At 56.0% G+C, this 19,099-nt stretch overlaps 9 protein-coding genes across 9 annotated transcripts; 6 read left to right on the top strand and 3 right to left on the bottom strand.

The window, feature by feature from the left end:
• Positions 1 to 1,012: 1,012 nt before the first annotated feature.
• On the top strand, positions 1,013 to 3,145 carry N657DRAFT_679053 (uncharacterized protein; the record flags this gene model as incomplete). Its single annotated transcript, XM_062796137.1, has 1 exon — positions 1,013 to 3,145. The coding sequence occupies one exon, from the start codon at positions 1,013 to 1,015 to the stop codon at positions 3,143 to 3,145; it is 2,133 nt and encodes a 710-aa protein (XP_062649812.1).
• Positions 3,146 to 3,652: 507 nt separating this feature from the next.
• Positions 3,653 to 4,306, bottom strand: N657DRAFT_614381 (DUF775 domain protein; the record flags this gene model as incomplete). Its single annotated transcript, XM_062790437.1, has 2 exons — positions 3,653 to 3,875; positions 3,918 to 4,306. 2 exons carry the CDS (start codon positions 4,304 to 4,306, stop codon positions 3,653 to 3,655), a joined length of 612 nt encoding a protein of 203 aa, XP_062649811.1.
• A 1,005-nt stretch (positions 4,307 to 5,311) lies between these two features.
• N657DRAFT_569139 (uncharacterized protein) lies at positions 5,312 to 6,478 on the top strand (the record flags this gene model as incomplete). Its single annotated transcript, XM_062788640.1, has 2 exons — positions 5,312 to 5,358; positions 5,485 to 6,478. 2 exons carry the CDS (start codon positions 5,312 to 5,314, stop codon positions 6,476 to 6,478), a joined length of 1,041 nt encoding a protein of 346 aa, XP_062649810.1.
• Positions 6,479 to 6,669: 191 nt separating this feature from the next.
• N657DRAFT_654509 (DNA-directed RNA polymerases I, II, and III-like protein) lies at positions 6,670 to 7,204 on the bottom strand (the record flags this gene model as incomplete). Its single annotated transcript, XM_062794512.1, has 2 exons — positions 6,670 to 6,778; positions 6,858 to 7,204. 2 exons carry the CDS (start codon positions 7,202 to 7,204, stop codon positions 6,670 to 6,672), a joined length of 456 nt encoding a protein of 151 aa, XP_062649809.1.
• Positions 7,205 to 7,475: 271 nt separating this feature from the next.
• Positions 7,476 to 9,005, top strand: N657DRAFT_642803 (PAXNEB-domain-containing protein). Its single transcript, XM_062792415.1, has one exon. The coding sequence runs from the start codon at positions 7,523 to 7,525 to the stop codon at positions 8,720 to 8,722; it is 1,200 nt and encodes a 399-aa protein (XP_062649808.1). The 5' UTR covers positions 7,476 to 7,522; the 3' UTR covers positions 8,723 to 9,005.
• A 689-nt stretch (positions 9,006 to 9,694) lies between these two features.
• N657DRAFT_632199 (uncharacterized protein) lies at positions 9,695 to 10,872 on the top strand (the record flags this gene model as incomplete). The annotated part of the gene is made up of 3 exons (XM_062791129.1): positions 9,695 to 9,697; positions 9,858 to 10,688; positions 10,750 to 10,872. 3 exons carry the CDS (start codon positions 9,695 to 9,697, stop codon positions 10,870 to 10,872), a joined length of 957 nt encoding a protein of 318 aa, XP_062649807.1.
• A 792-nt stretch (positions 10,873 to 11,664) lies between these two features.
• N657DRAFT_614370 (Coatomer, beta subunit) lies at positions 11,665 to 15,483 on the bottom strand. Its single transcript, XM_062790436.1, has 3 exons — positions 14,806 to 15,483; positions 12,322 to 14,744; positions 11,665 to 12,230 (listed from the first exon to the last, which is right to left on the bottom strand). Exons 1-3 carry the CDS (start codon positions 15,105 to 15,107, stop codon positions 12,079 to 12,081), a joined length of 2,877 nt encoding a protein of 958 aa, XP_062649806.1. The 5' UTR covers positions 15,108 to 15,483; the 3' UTR covers positions 11,665 to 12,078.
• Positions 15,484 to 15,665: 182 nt separating this feature from the next.
• N657DRAFT_568082 (Mago nashi protein) lies at positions 15,666 to 16,422 on the top strand (the record flags this gene model as incomplete). The annotated part of the gene is made up of 6 exons (XM_062788560.1): positions 15,666 to 15,703; positions 15,760 to 15,797; positions 15,862 to 15,957; positions 16,022 to 16,085; positions 16,139 to 16,226; positions 16,282 to 16,422. The coding sequence occupies 6 exons, from the start codon at positions 15,666 to 15,668 to the stop codon at positions 16,420 to 16,422; spliced, it is 465 nt and encodes a 154-aa protein (XP_062649805.1).
• A 1,167-nt stretch (positions 16,423 to 17,589) lies between these two features.
• On the top strand, positions 17,590 to 18,897 carry N657DRAFT_654504 (uncharacterized protein; the record flags this gene model as incomplete). The annotated part of the gene is made up of 3 exons (XM_062794511.1): positions 17,590 to 18,349; positions 18,412 to 18,772; positions 18,831 to 18,897. 3 exons carry the CDS (start codon positions 17,590 to 17,592, stop codon positions 18,895 to 18,897), a joined length of 1,188 nt encoding a protein of 395 aa, XP_062649804.1.
• Positions 18,898 to 19,099: the final 202 nt, after the last annotated feature.

The raw sequence follows: 19,099 nt of genomic DNA, 5'->3' as shown, positions 1-19,099 counted from the left end.
CGTGTCGCACCGTCACACCATCCTCGGCAATTCTCGAACATACAAAGCCAGAGGCCAGGGCTGTGCCCCGCCCACTGGCCGCATTCAGAGATCCTCTGGACTTATCGCGGCCCAGAGCTTTGATGTGAGAGACATCTGAATACGAGATTGTTACATTGACCCAATCTGTTTCTGCAACCAGCAGGAACTGGCTGCCTTGGCACCATCCACGAGATGATTTGAGCCGCCTCGATCCATGGGCCTGAGGAACGTGGGGGACGAGCCGAAGGCGGGGTGATTACGGAACGTGCTATCTATCTGCCCTGTGTCAGACAACTCGCCCAGATTCGAAGAGCTCGGCTACACGTATGGCTTGGTTTGGCAGTTCGGCCGCTTTGCTTGAATTTCGCGCCCCTTTGCCGCTACAGGAGTGCGTCTATGCAGTGAAAAATCAGTTCAGGCTTTCTCTGGCTGGCAGGCTCTTCGAGTTGGAATTCCACTTTGTTTCTTCGGCGGTCGGTAAGAAATACGGATAGTTACAGTGCAGTTTGGATCCACACGCCTTGCCAAGCCTCCATGATTGAAAAGCACACTAGTGGCGGATGCTTCTGCATGATTCGCCGCGCCCCCTGACGTTATCAAACGTGTCGCTGCGCTCTTCGACAGCAGGTGCAACCTGCCAAACTTGCACGAAACACCACCATCTCGACTCGACTCAGCCGTTCGGGCTGTGTACCTTCGTTTGACGATACGCCACAAATTCTACTTTCATTATCCTAACACCATGCGCTTTGCCTATACCGCCTTCTAACCAATTCGAAACATTCGTTCGCTCACCTACTGCGAGTCTTCAATTTCTCCAAGTTCGAACCATTTGCGCAAAATTCTCGATCACTCGAATCACCTCGATGCCCTCGTACACCGCGATCCTAACTTAGCCTATGGTCCTTTCCGAGATCGATTAATTAATTGGCACTATTGTCGCGTGGCAAGCTAATCGACTACCTTCCTGCCTTTCCGCTGCCTTCCCCCGATGGGCAAGAAGTGGCGATGGGGTGTCATTTTGGACGCCGGTTCGTCTGGGACTAGGCTGCACATCTACCGATGGAAGGACCCCGAAAAGGCGCGCAAAGGCGCCTCGAAGGAGGACTTGCGCAGTCTGCCAAAGTTAGTTACGGAGAAGAAGTGGACCAAAAAAATAAGGCCCGGGGTCTCGACATTTGGCGACAACGTGGAGGATGTCGGGCCAGCCCACTTGCAGAAATTGATTGACCATGCGCTCAAGATCGTACCCGAGGACAAGGTTCAGGATACTCCGATATTTCTCATGGCGACCGCAGGAATGCGCCTGCTTCCGCAATTCCAGCAATCGGCCTTGACGCGCGAGATCTGCTCCTATCTCCAGCGTACGACGCGGTTCTCGCTACCCGACTGCAACCTACACATTCAAGTCATCAAGGGCGAAACAGAAGGGCTGTACGGGTGGATTGCTTCGAACTACCTCTTGGGTGGCTTCGACCGCCCCAACGAGCATCAGCACGGGAAAGGGCATCATACTTATGGATTTCTGGACATGGGTGGCGCATCTGCGCAAATCGCCTTTGCACCAAATGCGACCGAGGCCGAGAAGCACTCAGACGATCTGAAGTTGCTACGCCTGCGCACACTCGATGGCTCGCCGTCCGAGTATAAGGTCTTCACCGCGACATGGCTCGGCTTTGGCGTCAACCAGGCGCGCGCCTCCTACGTCAAGAATCTTGAGGATCGGTATGCGAATACTGACGCCGAACTACCCGATCCGTGCTTGCCTAAGGGACTCCGGACAACTCTTGGCGGGGACCCAGTCAACGACAGGCAATACGGCATTCCCACCTTGATTGGCACCGGACACTTTGATGAGTGTCTGCAACTGACTTACCCTTTACTTGGCAAGGACAAACCATGCGAGGACAACCCCTGTCTGCTGAACGGGCAGCATGTCCCGGCGATTGACTTCAACGTCAACCACTTCATTGGTGTTTCGGAGTATTGGCATACCACGCACGGTGTCTTCGGTGGCAAGGGTGACATGGCGTACGATTTCACGACGTACCAACAGAGAGTCAAGGACTACTGCGGGCAGGACTGGAATCAAATCCAGTCCAAAATTAATAGTCAGGAAAACAAGGATCCGAAGATTGCTCAAGAGGCATGTTTCAAAGCTTCCTGGCTGATTAATGTGCTTCACGAAGGGATTGGCGTTCCCCGGATAGGGCTCGAAAAGCTGCCAACAACAAATGTTTCCAAGGGCGCACTCGAGCATGCAAAGGAGAAGGGGTTTCTCGATCCGTTCAAGCCAGTGGACAAGATTGACGGCATTGAAGTCAGTTGGACGTTGGGGAAGATGGTCCTCTATGCCGCTGGGCAAATCCCTCCTATCACCCGCGACGATCGGTACCCCGTCGGTTTCGGCAGCAATGTGGATGGGACTCCGCACGACTTTCAGTTCGCAGGATCTAGCTGGAGACCGTCCAACCGCTACGGCAACCACACCATCGACGACAATGACGATGACGGCGACTGGGACCTCGACGCCGAAGACATCCTTGACAAGGCCAAGTCCAACTCCACCACCGGTTTTTTCGCCTTCCTGCTCATTCTCGTCCTCTTCTTATACCTCTTTCGCAAGCGCGACCGGCGAATGCGCGTTTATAGCCGCGTCAACTCGGCCCTCCGCCGCCAGCGCAGGCCGAGCAAGGGCAGCGGTGGCGTCCGCGGCCTCTCGGGTCTCGCGACCAAAATTTTTGGCGGCCGGCCGTCCGGCGGGGCCTACGAGCGTGTCATGGAGGATGGCGATGCAGACCACTTTGAGCTGTCCGGTGGCGACTCGTCCGACGACAATGAGTACTCCGACTCGAGTGACGGGTCGGGGTCGTCGACGAGACGATTCGGACTGTCATCTGGGCTGGCTACGCCGCAGATTGTAGACCATCATCATTATCACCACGGCCTGGCGTCGCCAACGGTTTCAGCGCTAGACCGGAGCGGGCTGGTGGTGCGGACGGATAGCCGAGAGAGGTTGATGCTGCCGCCGCATTTGGCGCTGTCGGGGGTCGGGAGGAGGAGTAGGGCTGCCAGTCCGACGAGACTGAAGAGTCCCTTGATGACGCCCCTGGAGGAGACGTAGGATTGTTGATGTGTAGGTCGGGCTTGTGTGGGATTACGGTTTCATTGTCCTCATACTTCTTCTGCTGTTGATGCTAATCTGTTGGGCGGACTGTTGGACCAAAACTCTTTCAGTATAACTATTTGTATTTACATTCTTCTGTGGCGGTACGGCAAGCAGGCATGGCAGGCGGCGAAGAGTTGGAGCATGGTCTCTGGGGCGACGGAGAGTGACTGTCATTTTTGGACTCAACTCGGCGTCATATGGGGTTTGATTGTCGGCCGGTTTTGGGCCTTTTGGCTGAGATGGTTGAACGACCTCCGGACTGATGAGGTACTGTTGTGATGATACATACTACCTAGAGACTACTAGTATTTTTGATGGCGAACACTTTTGGCGAACTTGCTTCTGACCCAACTTGCGCTCGGTGAGAGCGAAACATGCCATCACCACTCAACACTGCCTTTGGAGCTATCCCGCTAGCTGCCCACCCCCTTTTGCCCCCGATTCATGAAAGCCAGCTTCCCGTCAATCATCCCGCTCTAAGAAACCCGGATCGCTCCTCACTCTCCCCTCAAATTTCCGCCACCACTCCTCAAACGCCTTGAGCGGCACCACTTCGACCTGCCCCGCGGTGCCACTGAAGCTCGCCAGAAAGTTGAAGGCATTCTTGATGATTCGCTGCGCTAGCACCAACGTGCTCGGCTGCTGCTGCTGCTGTCCCGCGCCTGCCTTCACCAACGCCGCGTTGCTTGCGCTCCCGGTACTGGTACTCGGGCCCGTAGTCGACGACGATGAAAGCTCGGCTATCCTCCCCGCTACGGAATCGGCCGGCTCGATGGAGATGCCGATCACGACGCTGTCCCCCGAAGCTGCTGCTGCGGTTGTGCTGTTGAGCTTGAAGATGGCGCTCTCCTTGCCCGGCCCGATGCCGCCGAGGAACTTTGAGTTGGGCTGGGTCTGGTTTGGGCCCGTGGGCGGCGTGACGAGGTAGATTGCTGCAGCTGTGTTTGGGGGGAAGACGATGTCGGGGAGCAGGAAGACGACTATGTGCGAGAAGGGCTTGGTGCCGGGTTGCGCAGGAGGGATGGCATAGAGAAACGATGTTGGGGTTGGCGTTTCGGTCGGCGTGACGATGACCGGGTGGCCCGCGGGGACTAGGCCGAAGAGAGGTTGGGACATTGTGGTTGTTGTGGTGATGTTTGGAGGTGGATCGAGGTGGATGTTTGTTGGATGGGTTAGGGGGATGGTGAGTCCCCTCGTGTCTGCGTTGTGGACAAGGCTTCAATCACACAGCTCAGGAACTTGGTGCTAAGACTTTCAACTCCCGTAGGCACTCGAATACGGCCCAGGAGATGTCGAGGCAGCGTTGCTGCGAACCGCTTGTTGGTGGCTTGGAGTCAGTCCTCGACGCCGAGTAAGAGGAGCCTGGAATCTGATTCTGATGTTGATGCTGACTAGATTGACCAATGAGAACCACCTCGAGTCGTCCACAGCGAGTCAATTCATACAGCATGTGATAGTTTAAGGTTATAGATGTATCCTTTATTAGATTTCAACGTTCCAATTCAATGCCGTGGAAATTCTATGAGATCATTCTAGAGTTGTCTAGGAGATGCCAAGCCGTCAACAATGAGGTCCATCAAAGTCCGTTGTGGGCCTCAGCTTTCCTGCAATCGATGGCACAAACAGCTCTTATTCTCTTTGTCCTTTCTTTCCCTTTCCCAAACAAGTTGGAAACAGCTGCCAATTTCGAAGGTAACAGTCGCAACGCAAGCTCAATCCGTAAACTCTGGGGCCCCAGGGAGAAGAGACCAGCTGACCCAGGAGTCGTCATCAAGCCGCCTGCTCGGGGAAAGACGGGCAAACAGCCTCTCCATATCAGTGGAGACAGCAACCTCGTGGAATGAGAGAATAAGAGGCCAACTACCCTCGAGCAATCGACAGTAACGGATAGTTTTGCTGAATCATAGGACTTCCAGTGATCTTCTTCCTTTCCTCTGTCCACCCGCCGCCAATTATCTTGGTGTGCTGTACTTGTATTGGGTCTCTATCGTGGTTTGCTGTTGACCCGATTCACTTCACACTTCTCGGTTACAGCGCCGCCGGTTCTGGTTTCAGCACGGCTTTCTCAACACAGCCCCGAAGTGTCGCACAAGCACTGTACACCACAAATTCGGTGCAGCTATGGCGACCCGGCTCACGACGATAGATTTAATCAACAAGGTCGATGGGTATGTTTCCACTGGCCTCGAATTCCCTGTATCTGCCCACCGATAGCGGAGGTCCGAATGTCGCGAGATATGAGAGTTAAACAAACGCATGAACAAGTTGTCACTCACACACCACCCACTATGAAGGTTTCCGGATCCAGAGAGAGACCCTCAACGGTACTCGGAAGAAATCAAGAGGCTCTACACCCTCATATGGAAGGACGATGAAGGGTTCTTCCCCATCGGCTACGTGCCTCTCTCGGTCCTCGAGGCGCTTGAGAACACCCCAGCGGATATCAGGGGCCCAATGGACGTCGACCATGAGGCGAGAATGATTTGTCTATTCCAGGAGCCGGTCACCGAAGAAGAGCGCACGGAGCTCGTTGGACGTCTGACCGCATACTGGCGCCAGAACGAGACGTTCCGCATCCTCAAGGGCTGGCGCAACGAGCTGTGGCCTGTTTACGGACGCAACGGCGACCTGCTTTTCAGCATCGAGCGGGTGGCCATGGGGCTCTTCGGTAATGCACGCTTTGGCGTGCACATGGTGGCTTTCCTCCGTCGCAACGAGGGTAACAGCCGCTACGACTTAAGGATCTGGGTCCCGAAGCGAGCCGCCAACAAGTCGACATATCCGGGCATGTTGGACAACACGGTTGCAGGCGGGCTCATGACCAACGAGGACCCTTTTGAATGCATCATTCGCGAGGCCGACGAGGAGGCATCGCTGCCAGAGGACTTCATGCGCAAGAACGCCAAGGAAACTGGCACCATCACGTACATCTACATCACGGACGAGCGGGCTGGTGGGGAACATGGCTGGATTTACCCCGAATGCCAATGGGTCTACGACCTCGAGCTACCGGCAGACGGGAGTGTCACTCCCTGTCCAAAGGATGGTGAGGTGGAGAGTTTCAGCCTGCACACAGTGGAGGAAATCCAGGAACAGATGGCCCAGGGACTGTGGAAGCCGAACTGCGCCCTGATCATGCTCGATTTTTTCACCCGGCACGGGATATTGACGCCCGAGAACGAGCCGCACTATGATGAGCTCCAAGCCAGGGCGCATCGCTTTATCCCCTTCCCCGGCCCGCATTGGCCGAACTGGCAGCACGCTTCGCCGCCAGAAAGGAAGGCCTAAAGTCAAGGCAGCGAGCAGGTTCAACAACGGGCGCGTTCCTCGTGGGTATCGTTTGCCTTGCGCTCGCCAAGTTCTGCCTCACATTTGGTTCCCATTTCCTGAACGCCGAATTCCCCATTAGAATATCACCACTCAAGTCGCAAGCCATCTATATCACCCTTGTCGGCACTCCAAAAGTCGTGCAAAGCTGATCACCGCTTCCGGGCGAGGAGGTAGACGTAATCCACACGCAGGGGCGTAAGCCTCTTGTATGGCCCCTCCAATGACATGAGCAGGCCGCCAAAGGAGATGTATGCCTTGCTGTTTCCCACAATGTCAGCAATACCTTCCCTTTTCCCGGCCCCCCTCCCCTTTCTTCTCCGGAAGCGCCGAAACTCACATGGTCTTCCCATCCTCGGCATCCTCAAACTTGTAGATCTTGCCGTAGCAGACGTAGTCGAATATGTCGGCCAGCGTGGCGTCGCTAGCACCCGCCTTGGCCACGTCGCGCCAGCCGCGCTCGTCGTCCTTGGAACCGTCGTAGTGCAGCGACGTCGCCAGCGCCACGTGCAGTTCGTCGTCCACCTTGCAGGGGAACAGCTCCTTGTTGACGTCGAGGCTCATGCTGATGCTCTTGTCCTCGGAATGGCAGTAAATACGGTCCACCCGGTCGTACTTGGGCTCGCTGAGCCGTTCGACCCGAAAGTGGTCTTCGAAGAGCTGCGCGTCTGAGGCAATGCCCGACATTTTTGCTGTTGGTTTGTGGAATTGGAGGACAGGCGGGCCGGGTTTGCGTCCTTGAGGGCTATTCCCAATCGTGGCACGTTTGCGGTGTGAAGCGAGAGACGGAGTCGGGTGCCGGGTTTGTGTTTCGATACGGTGATTGTGTGTGTACTCCGTAGGTTGACAAAAAATTCCGGAAACGTTCGGCATGGCGACAGGGACTTGACTCCGTTCCGGCAGGCAGATCTGCTGATAAGAGCTCTGATCTTGCTTTATCAAAGTTCGACCCCTCCGATAAAAAGTCTACTGTACAAAACCTGGGTGAGATCCTAACACGCCGCCATGTCATTCGTGAAGAGAAATACCGTTCTCTCGGCAAGGCCAGGACGGCCTCCTGCTCAAGCGACACGGTCCCCAGAAAAGCAGCAGCTTGCACCAGGAATACGGCCGTCGCCGCTGGATGGCAGGCCCACCACATCGACAGGGACGTCATCTCTCGACCAGCTGCTTGCAGGGCACGGAGGACTGCCGCTGGGCACATGTCTGCTGATTGAAGAACAAGGCACTACCGACTTCTCGGGCATTTTGTTGCGATACTATGCCGCCGAGGGGCTCGTTCAGGGTCATAATGTCCACCCCGTTGGTTATCCTCCAGAATGGAGGCACCAGCTTCCTGCCGTCGCAATGACAGACACCAAATCCAAGGCAGCCCAACCACCACCTGCCCCAGAAGAGAAGATGAAGATTGCATGGAGATACGAGGCGCTAGGTAACGCCGCGCCCGCAGACGCTTCCGCAAGGGCAGATTCCAAGAATGGGACATTCTGCCATGCCTTCGACCTCACCAAGCGCCTTGCGCCGAGCTCATGTAAAGGCTCGCTCCACCCGACGCCCAGCACATGCCCGCCCATACTCGACCAACCCAACCACCTATCCACCACCTCGCCCTTCAAGGCGATCATCAAACACCTCCAAACCAAACTATCCACCTCTCCGCTGACCGACATCCACCGCATCATCGTCCCCGGCCTGCTCCTGCCAACCCTCTACTCCCCACACTGCAACCACCCGTCCGAAGTCCTCCAATTCCTCCACAGCCTCCGCGCCCTCCTCCGCCAACACCCGTCCCAACTCACAGCCATCATCACCATCCAGACCTCGCTATACCCCCGCACCACGGGGTTGGTCAGGTGGATCGAGCTCCTCTGCGACGGCGTGCTCGAGCTGATACCCCTGCCCGCCAACCCCGGCGCCCCGCTCCTGCCGCCGCCTGCTTCGTCGTTTTCTTCGTCTGCGTCGGGATCTGAAAAGAGCGAGCAGCCTCAGGGCCTGCTCAGGGTGCACACCCTGCCGGTGTATCATGAAAAAGGGGGCGGCGGGGCCGGGGCGAGCTCGTTCCGGGAGACGCTGGCGTTTAGTTTGAGTGCGTCGAGGGGGTTGGTGATCAAGCCATACAGTCTGCCGCCGTTGGAGAGGGAGGGGGAGGGGCAAGGGAATGGGGAGAAGAAAGGCGGTGGGGGAACGGACGAGATTGAGTTTTGATGTGGGTAGAACCCATTTGGATGCGCTGAAGGAGGCACACTATCGGTTATTCGAACCCAAGCTAGAGGGATCGTTGTGTTGACCCTAGGTGACCAGAAAACCTTGGTTAACACAGTAGAGCATGTTTCACAAGATAACTGACTTCCAGGTTTGCTGGCGAAAGGAGGCATGTTCGAGGATAGCTCCAGGGATGCAAAATAAACGCAACACGGACAATTGGGCCGGTCGTGATGTCAGCCCATCATAGCGCTGATTGGAAATACACATAAATTTAAATCATCGTCATTTTCTGAAATCCATTGTGTTAGTTTATTGTTTGAGTGCTATAAGGTCATCGCCGAAGAATCTTCAACACATTACTGGTACCTTGTTTTACCATAAGCAGTCTCAGGGTCAAGGTATTCCAGCAGACTCCGTTCCAGTCTGTCATCCTGGTTCCACTCACTACCATTCTTGGCAATCGAGATTGCCACACGGCGCAACCCCACCAGCCAAGCGATGCCAAGCAGAGAACCTGGCCTGGCCGGTGAGCTTGAACCACGAGCCCATGAGCCACCGACAGGCTGACCGCCGGTGGGGCATTTCTGGCTCTCATCCAGAGGAGAGCTCTTGCGATTGAAGTCGAGTTACCAACTTTCTCCCTTCTCACGATCGGTTTTCCTTTTGGCTTCTGCCCCGATCCGGCACAGACTCGACGTTTTTACCCAAGCAGAGGTGCTCATCCTTTTTTTTTCCTGCTCACAGGCGCCAGACTTGTCAACAGGTTTTGAGAGGGACGTCAGGTTTCAAATCCGAGATAAAGGCCGGACGGGCAGCACCGGTGTAGCGGAAACTTTGCAGCACCCAGCATCTCGCGCAAGACGCTTCCTACGTGCTTCCATCATGAACTAGTTATTCAGACGGCTGCATCGAACGGTCAAGCGGGTGCGAAATCGAGCACTGAACCGCCATCACAGCAAGACCTCGACCGCCATGGTATGACATCTTTCTGCGTCTTGGAGTTCTGCGACCATTCTCCCATACTGTTCCCATTTCGTTGATTGCTACCGCCACGCAACTCTCTCCCAGTCGCACGATGGCTTTTTCAGCCAGCATCTAGCTGGCTTTATGCTTGTCTTCACTAATATTTGTGTAGGGTTGCTGTCTCTCCCGTGATGGGGGTCCCAACTCCCCCTACCCAGGCGGCGCCGGCGCCGGCGGCTCTGCCCGAGCGATAAATGAGGCTGCCCAAGCAGCTGGCACTACCAGCTCACAAACCGGCATTGATGAATCACTCTCCTCTACCTCCCATCGCCGGCGTAGGCACTCGAACCAACCACTGACTCAGCACATCAATAAGCCCTTGCGGCGGCACGAGTGGACCAGCCACGATAGGCAATGGACCCCTGCGGCCTTGCGGCGCGAGCGAACCGAGTTTTTTGAAACCAGAGTTACCGGGAGAGAGGAGATATGGCAAGCGTTGCGTACTGCACTCGAGGTGCTTTGGGCTGCCGACGAGGCGGCGCGCAACCGTCGCTTCCCGCGAATGAGCGAGGAAGATGGGCCAAGCGAGGAAGACCCGGCTGTTGCTTTAGCGACTGCTCAGAGCATCCTCGATGCCGCCGATATCACCCTACCCACTGGCGACTTGTATAATGGTGCATATGATGCGCTCGGCAACTACTACCCGCTGACTCATCCGGTTGTCGCCGACCCTGTGAACATGCTGTGGAGTCCTGGCTCCCCCGAAGAGGAAGAACTTGACGATGTCAAAGCCGACCTGACAGCTGGCGAAGAAACGGAGCGAGAGTGCGGTGACGAGGAGGCTGAGCGGCGAAGGGAGGAGAAAGGCAAGGCCGTCTTGGATGTCCGGAATCAGATCACCATCAGAGCGAGGCTGAGTGACGGATCCGGGGATGTCAGCGTTACGGTGGGCAAAGGAGACTCTGTTCGCCGCATCGCAAGACAGATTGCAGAGGAAGGAAAAGTGAGTAACCGAGCCCGAGTCTTTATACACTGCATTCCACTGACACTATCATGCAAAAAAGCTACTCTCTACCAAGAAAGTCCGGATCGCCTACATGGGCAAAATCCTCCAAGAGAATTCTACCCTCAGGAACCAGGGCTGGAAGCAAGGACATGTCATCAACGCCTTGGTGTTCGATCGTTAGGACCGCTTCTCACCATTGCCGGAAGACCTGCCGTCTCAGTCATGCTCTGCGGCATTCGAAAGTGCGAACCCTACTCCTATCGACTCCTCTATTACGAGACGTGCCCGCTTATCTCCCGCCATACGGAAATTCAAAGGCCTCTTGAAGCCGGGCAACTCACACTCCTACTCCCGACTCGTCGATGCGGATCAAACTGACTCTCGCTCACGAGAGAAAAGAATGCAGCACCGCTACCGGCGCTGCATCGCTTCCATCAGATCCCGCCGCGAGTCCAACAAGAACCGCGGCTACCGACAGCGCACGGGCGACCAATGGGTCGCCTATGATGCCCGCCATGCCTGGATTCTCGCAGCCTTTTACATGTGCATGTAATCTCCTCTCCATACCGAACATACCCGTCATTCCACGAAGTCAACACAATTCCGCGGACCCATCATCGACTTTTCTCAACCGGCTTCAAGACTGGCGGCTACCACGCATCAGCGTTCAGCCACACCCCCAATTTCGACTTCAGCCTTGCCCCATGTTCTCTCCTTCATCCATACCGAACTTCATAGGCGTTTGATCTGGCTTGTTTTAACGCGATAACGACCCCGATCTGGTATCTTTGCTTTGATGTTCCCGGTATTCTCTCACATCGGTTGATGAGATGGTTATTTTCAAAGGGATGATTTATCACCCCTCGCATCCTGACAGATGATGCACTCGGCTCTACTATAATCAGGAGGCAGTCTGCAATAGGGGCGTATACAGAAACGGCAATACCCAGTTTGTGAGAGAGGGCAGGTAGTGGACCACTAGTCGATTTCATTTTCAACAATGATGATTTTGCTCTGCATATGAGCCTACCCGTTCCTTTGGTCCAGAATCAAACGGTGAATCTCATGGAATGCTGCTGTATAATCTAAACATCTCCGCTGAACTACCTCTTGCCGCCCTTTTTCGCATCCATCTCATTTTTGGGCCCTCAACTTCCATGCGGTCTTCCAACCCTGAACTCCTACTAGCAGTCCCACCAACAACCCGCTCGAACATCCCTCCTCTACCGTATCTAATCCCATCAACGCTGTGATTCAGATCGGAGTCCCGCCTCGGCTCCTCTTCCGAGTATCACGCACGGCGTCTGCGTCTGCCCTTGCCGCCACCGGGAACGGAGAAGTCCGCTCCGGTAATTTGGCCCAAAAGAGGCTGCAGGCTTCGCTATCTTCAAGCAGCCGCCGAGCCAATCTTGTTCAAACCCTTGAGGGATCCCAGGCTGAGGGCCAGCCCCTGCGACCTGCTGCGTATCCTGAGGAAGCCAGTAATGGGGCCGTCGTCCCCTTCTTTCTCGATGCTCAAGTTCGCCAGGGCATCCTCGCCTATTGGAAGAGCAAGAGTCAGCATACAAGCCGTGCAACACCGTGGATGTTGAAGATGGGTGCGATGAGGAAAAACTAGAGAGAGACTTACCGAATACACTCCTGGCATACAGATTGGCGCTCAAGAACTGGCAGTCGCCCTTCAAACTCGCCTCGGGGGTGAGGCAGTTCATGTTCGTGCAGGCCATGAGTTGGTCGAGGAAGTCGCGCAGCGACTGGGCCTTGCTGTTGATGTTGACCTTGTTCTCCCACTCAAACTCGGTCCACATGGTGCGGAATTGCGTCTCGGAGCACGTCGCCGGTTGAATGTAGTCCATGATGTCGACGTGCAGGTCGTTGAGGATGACCACGCTGGTGTCGGTCGAGTGCGCGCCTTCGTACACGACGTTGCCAAAGATGACGCCTGTGTCGGTCGAAGACACCTTGATGGTGCACTGCACGTTGTGGAAATCGTGCGGACCCAGGTTCTGGCTCGTCGGCCGCTCCACCACCTTGAGGTCGCCGAGGGTGGCAAACTCGACGGTAAGATTCTGCAGCGTGTCGGTCGTCTGGTTGACGAGTAGTACGTCGAGAATGATGTCGAACTGGTGGACTTTGACGTATGCCTCGGCATACACAGGATCCGAGAAACCGGTGAGCTGCACAACGCGGCTAAGCTTGCCAGAGAGATCTTCGGCCGCGCTGCTGTCACCGCCTGTTGCCCGCTCTAGGTCAAGCTCGATTGCATCAGCACCGTCGACGGCATTCTTCTTAGACAACTGGCGGATCGAAACCACATCATCGACCTGCACGGCCGTCTTGGCCTTCTCGAACGCTGCTTTGGCCTCGCGCTTCTTCTCCTCCACCTGCACCATGGCACGGAAAGCCTTCCTTGTGTCCTCTAGATATACCGTCTCCAGCTCCTTGTGCTCCTTGAACTCGGCGAGCGATCGTACGCAGCTCATTATGCGATCGACCGAATCTTCGTCAATAGGCGCCTTGACGAACTGTGACTGGCCGACGCGAATGATGGAGATCATGATCAGCATGGCCTCGGCCCGGAGAGCATTGGTGCGAGCGGCCTCGGAAGAGATTTCAGAATGGCGCATGACCAGCTTCGTGAGCGTCGCGGCTAAGACGGCGGCCAGATAGTAATCACCATCCAGAATGAGCTGCCTGAGCGGGGGCTTTGAGGATGCCTTGACGGCTTCTAGTTTGGCGGCAGCGGCAGATTGGCTCGTGAGGGCAGTCTCGGTTGCATATGTCCCATCCGCAAGAACCTTCCGGGAGCCAGCCGCGGTCGATTTGGGATGCCCATTGACCTGAGCATGGTCCTTCTCCTCCTCATTATCCATGTTGTCAAGCAACCGCTGCTCCGACGCCAAGATGGGAATCTCGCCGAGGCTAGCCCTAATACCCTTCCAAGCATCCCGGATATCCTTCTCGTCGAGGGAGTACTCGCCAATGATCCAGAGAATACCGCGGTAAACCTTCCCAGCGCGGACCTCCCTGAGTGTGTCGACGAGTCTTTGCGTAATAGCCGGGCGCAGTGCGGGGAACCTCTCCACAACCTCCTTGACGAAGTTGATAACGTCGACAGCTGAGGCGTTGGTGAAATCGGCAATGAAGTCCATGAGAAGATCTACAACGCTGGCAGCCACCTCGGAGAACTTGACTGCGCACTGGTGGATGGAGTGGATGAGGAGTTGGCGGTATTCGCTGTTCTTCTCATACTCCTGGTCGACCGTCTTGGACAGTTCCTTCTTGAGAAGGAGGACAACCTCCTCGACGTTCTTGCTTGACACCATCTCCAACGCGATCTCTAGCGCCTTCCTGCGCACATCGATATCGGGACTCGATAGCACGCGCAGAATCTCCATTATTAGGTCATCAAGGATTCCCTCGTTCTTCTGCCGGAGCTGGTCAACCCGGTCGAGCACGATAAGTTTGACGTTGTTGTCTGCCTCCTTGATCGCAAGCTCGATGAACTTTCCGGCGGCGGCCTTGACAGCCACGGGGTTGTTAGTCAGCGCCGTGAGGGAGGACGCTGCCTCGTAAACAACTGTGGATGTATTTGCCTCGAGAAGGTCGAAGATGAGCCGCAAGTACCGCGCCTTGTTTTGCGAGTTGTGGACGGCATCTTTCCTGATGAACTCGAGCTCGACGAGCTGCAGGAGCTCCTCTGCATTTGGGATACCATCGAAGACGGCGCTTAAGTAGGCCAGCGCCTTGTCATGGCTGATGCTGGACAGGGCAGCGAAGCCGTTCCTCTTGCATGTCGGGTCGCTCTCTCCTTCGAGAAATGTGGCGATGAGGTCGGCGGCATCAGGGATTAGCGATGGCGAGTGCTGGTGGATGGATGCTACGGCGAAGACGGCGTTCTTCCGTACGTAAGCGTGACGATGCTCCAGACACGAGCGCGCCGACGAGAGCAGCGGCTCGAGGAGCTCGGGTTCCCGAAGCTTGCAGAGGAAGCGCAACGTGTTGCCTCGGATGAACTCGTTCGGATGTTGCAAGTCGTTACGGATGCCGTTACTGCAAAACTTGTCAGCGCAAAATGGTAAACCGCCAACGACACCCATCAAGAAGGCCTTACCATACTAAGATGAACTCCTGCTTTAGCTTCCCATGAGCGTCGAGCTTGGGGCAGATTTCGTAATAGAAGTAAAGCAGCTTCTTTAGCGGTTTGGACTTGGACGGCATGACGAATCGGATGATGTGCATGAGCAATTGGGGCATAGGGTCGCCGTTGAGCATGATGGTCAAGATGCGCTTCATGGTCTCGACCTTGGTCTCGTCGGTGCCCTTCTCGAGCTGGGTCCGCAGCTCGGCCAACGTGGGGGTGCCCTCGGTGGCACTGTCCTTGACCAGACTGTATGCATTGTCTAGGAAGGACATGGTGGGCCGTGCACGGCGGCGAGCCAGTGGTGATCGCAGTAAAACAGAGCAGAGGTCGGAGGGAAGGGCGGTGCTTGCAGCAAGGCGACGTGATCGATCCGGTGTTGGAAATGGGTTCGGAGGTCGGATGGATGGCTAGGAGGAACGAACACTCCTGAGTGAGCTGTCCTCGGGCTCGGGTCGCAACGCACCCCTTGTCGATTGTCGGAGGCAGAGTCTGCGGATCAGAAGCTTGCCGTGTAAATGAAGCGTGGTTTGGTGGCCGCTGGCAGCGTCGGAGAGCGGAGCATCACCTGCGTGTTTCGTGGTCGAGAGCCAAAGGAGTCCACTCCCCCGATACGGTCAGTCAAGATCGAAAGGAACCATAGGAGTGCATGGGAGATGTGGCATTACCTGCGCCTGTGGCAGCTGTGTCTGCCAACTGTCAAGAAGCGACAAATCACGTGGGAACTCCATGTTCGCCAAGCTTTGCGTTGGTGGGGTTTTGCCCCGCTGTCCATGAAATGCATTCGACCGAAGCCGTGAAGGTTCCCAATTCCCAATCCATCCTCGCCCGCCATGTCGAACCTCAACGAACCATTTTACATTCGATACTAGTATGCGACGACTTCCTTGCGATTTCAATACCGATGTACTAATTTTTTATTGGCAGTTCCGGCCATCAAGGTCGATTCGGACACGAGTTCCTCGGTACGTCGCAGCCACCATCAAGCTACACCTGAGCGCACCCAGCTGATTGGGCTGTGACATGCAGAGTTCGACTTCCGCGTGGTTGGCGATGGCCGGAGCGCTACTGCCCGCTACGCCAACAATTCCAACTATAGAAATGACAGCTTGATACGGAAAGAGAGTACGATGTCTCCCTGCCCCGCAAGCTGGGAACGATCGCTGACGGACCTGCAACCTCGACACAGTGTTTGTCAGCTCCCTGGTTGTCGACGAGATTAAGAGGATTGTGAGGGAAAGCGAGATTATGAAGTACGACCGGCAGCTTTACCAAACCTGAGAGTCACCTGGTTAACAGGACACAGGGAAGATGACGCGAAATGGCCGACCAAGAACAAGGACGGGCGGCAGGAGCTGGAGATTCGACTCGGGAACGATCACATTTCGTTCGAGGTGATTCACAACGGCATCGCTGGCTCTCGGTAACTGGATTGCTAACTTTGCGCAGACTGCCAAGATCGGCTCGATCAACGACGTGACCGAGTCTGCAGACCCGGAAGGTCTGCGCGTCTTCTACTACCTTGTGCAGGACCTAAAGGCCCTCGTCTTTAGTCTCATTGCGCTGCATTTCAAGATCAAACCTATCTGATTCCCGATCGACCCCAGACGTGCTGTGCTGGAGCGGGAGTGGGCTTCAGCAACAGCGCACGGCTTCGACAGAAAGAGACACGTCAGATCGGGTTATCCTGCTCACCACGGAATTGGGCGAGAGTATACCGGCCTGCTCATGGTGTCATGGTCCTTGGTCGGGTCCACGGCAAGCAGTGGATACTCACTGCGAAGGGCATACCGAGATAGAGGCCGGGTGATTCTCACTTCTACTCTTGGGAATGCAAGTGGAGGGAGGAAAATGTATGATCAGGCAAACGACAGCCTGCCCTGGTTTTCCCGGCCATATTCAACCCCACGGTTAGCGTTGAAGCCGACTGTTTTACCAGTGCCAATCATTTGTTGACAGCTGTGTCCCTCACTGCAGTCCGTTCTCTGCATGGAAAGCTTGGGGTGTCGAGCAAGGTTCCATCCAGTAGCCAGACAAGGTTTGTCTCCGATGCGCAGCAGTTGAACGGACACAGATGCAATACGCCGCAGCAATTAGTGACGTTGAACATGCTGAAGAAGTTGGTGGGACTCCTGTCATAGACGCGGGGGTCGTTTCCGGATGCCAAGAACGCGCCCCAGAATCAGGTCCCTGGACATGGATTCACTTAAGGGGCGATCGTCCAATCGCGCCGTCGTCATTGCTGGAACTTCCAACTCTTCCATCTCCCCGACGCAACTTGATACTCGGTGTTTCTTTTCAGCCTGGTGCCAATATTGTGCTCAAAAGAAACCCCATCCTGCGGTTCATTTCCCAGGCCTGAGCCCACGCTTGGGCATTTACACCCCAACCGATCCTCGGAGACATCCTGACCGTGATCTTCCCCGCGACGGGATTTGACATATGGCGCTTGGCTAAGCTCCGCTGAGAGCGAACCGCACGAGACTATCGCCAGCTCTCCTGCGCCCAAGAACAGTGCCGACGTCCAAACATTTGCCTGTGGTTGATATCTCCAATCCATTGCGCCCGTAGCGCACGGGAAGTAAACGTCAACGCTTTGGATATTTCCCTCAGCTTATGCACAGATTGCGCCTTCGTTCGAAGCGCTTCCCAGGTTTAGAACCATCACCGACCTGACGATCGCGAGACCTAGATTGTTGTCACTGCACGCCTGTCAACGCAGCCGACCTCAATCACCGTCGCCGCCAACCGCTCGCCATGCCCACGCCCTCCTCCAACGCGTCTGATCCACCTTCACCGCGCTTCTACCCTCTCTCGTCATGTCCCGACCCTGAGGAGCAGCAGCCCACTTCGCAAACGGCCTCAGAAGTCGCGCCGACATCGCCAGAATCGCCATCGCATTCAGTCTGGCGGCGCCCGCTATCTCCGAGCAGCCATCCCGCCGACCGCGGCGCGGGCCCGAACCCGACCGTTACCGACGACTCGCGATCGGCCACCATGTCGCCGGGGCCACAATCGGAGGGCACTGTTGCCGATATGGGACACGAGCCCGACAGAATGGTCGTCTCGCATGACGTCGCCGGGGAGAGACACAAGCCAGCGGATGCGGACGATGACATGAGCGCCGCCAGCGACGAGCACGCGCGGGGTGGCGCTGGGGGCGGGAGTTGCGGGGGAAGCAGAGACGGAATCGCGAGGACGACACTAGGCGGAGCAACGGGCCGGAGGAAGCCGGCGACGGAGCGACTCTCCTCCGTCATGGGGAAGTTGCGCGAGGTCGACGTCTGGAACCCGGCGGAACGGGGCCCGCGGTGGGTGGAGGACAGCGGTCTCGTCGGGCTGGGACTGGAGTATTCGCACATGAGGGTCATGACTCCGGCGCCGTCGCTGTACCTTCAGCCGGGGAGTAAGTTTGCGGGGACACAGCAGTCGGAGCGGCAGCGGTATGATGTTGAGGTCGAGATTAAGCACGTGGACATGCGCGAGTCGTTTCTCTGCGGCTATCTGAAGATTCAAGGTTGGTTTTCGCTCCCGGAGCAAATGGCCCAACAGTCGGAGCTAACCACTCTCGTCCGCCAGGCCTGACCGACGACCACCCGACATTAACAACGTATTTTGAGGGCGAGATTATCGGCACCAAGTACGGCTTCATCACGCAACACCAAGGATGGGGCGCGAGCGAGAAGATTGACCTGTCGCACTGGTCCAAGTTCACCGCCTTCCGGCCGTACCTGAAGCAGGCGCGCAAGGGCGGACACACGGTAATCAAGGATGTCGACCAGAGGGAAAACATTTTTATGCGATGGAAGGAGCACTTCCTTGTTCCAGACCATCGGGTTCGGACGATTAATGGGGCGAGCTTCGAGGGGTTCTACTACATCTGCTTCAACCAGGTCAAGGGGGAGGTGAGCGGTATCTACTTCCACAGCAAGAGCGAGAAGTGAGTGTCTCCAATTTCAGTGACTGGATGTACGAAATATGCTGACTTCGTTGGCTAGGTTTCAACAGCTTGAGCTGAAATATGTGGACAACAAGGGGTGTTTTGGGGCTATGGAGTTTCGATAAACGCAGGGTTTGGACACGTCAGGCATCAGGGTCACACATGCTACACAATCAGGGTGGAAGGTCTATCTGGTTTTACGTTTTGGGAGGTTATCAGCGCTGCATATTGTCTGCTTGGATAACGATCATGCACACCAATCGCAGGCGGGATGGAACACATGGATTTGTTGCGACTGCGTGGAGGTGGAGGTGGAACATCAAGCCC

This window comes from Parathielavia appendiculata (genome assembly GCF_033297405.1).
Source record: "Parathielavia appendiculata strain CBS 731.68 unplaced genomic scaffold N657scaffold_3, whole genome shotgun sequence".
NCBI classification, from domain to species: domain Eukaryota; kingdom Fungi; phylum Ascomycota; class Sordariomycetes; order Sordariales; family Chaetomiaceae; genus Parathielavia; species Parathielavia appendiculata.
Note: the sequence above shows the minus strand (reverse complement) of the source record. Positions and strands in the feature narration are given on the sequence as shown.

Coding starts and splice junctions, on each gene's coding strand:
- N657DRAFT_642803 (XM_062792415.1), top strand. CDS start 7,523: ATGTCATTCGTGAAGAGAAATACCGTTCTCTCGGCAAGGCCAGGACGG.
- N657DRAFT_614370 (XM_062790436.1), bottom strand. CDS start 15,107: ATGTCCTTCCTAGACAATGCATACAGTCTGGTCAAGGACAGTGCCACC. Junction 14,745..14,805: donor CAGGAGTTCATCTTAGTATG/GTAAGGCCTTCT, acceptor CAAGTTTTGCAG/TAACGGCATCCGTAACGACT. Junction 12,231..12,321: donor GTATGCCAGGAGTGTATTCG/GTAAGTCTCTCT, acceptor CTCTTCCAATAG/GCGAGGATGCCCTGGCGAAC.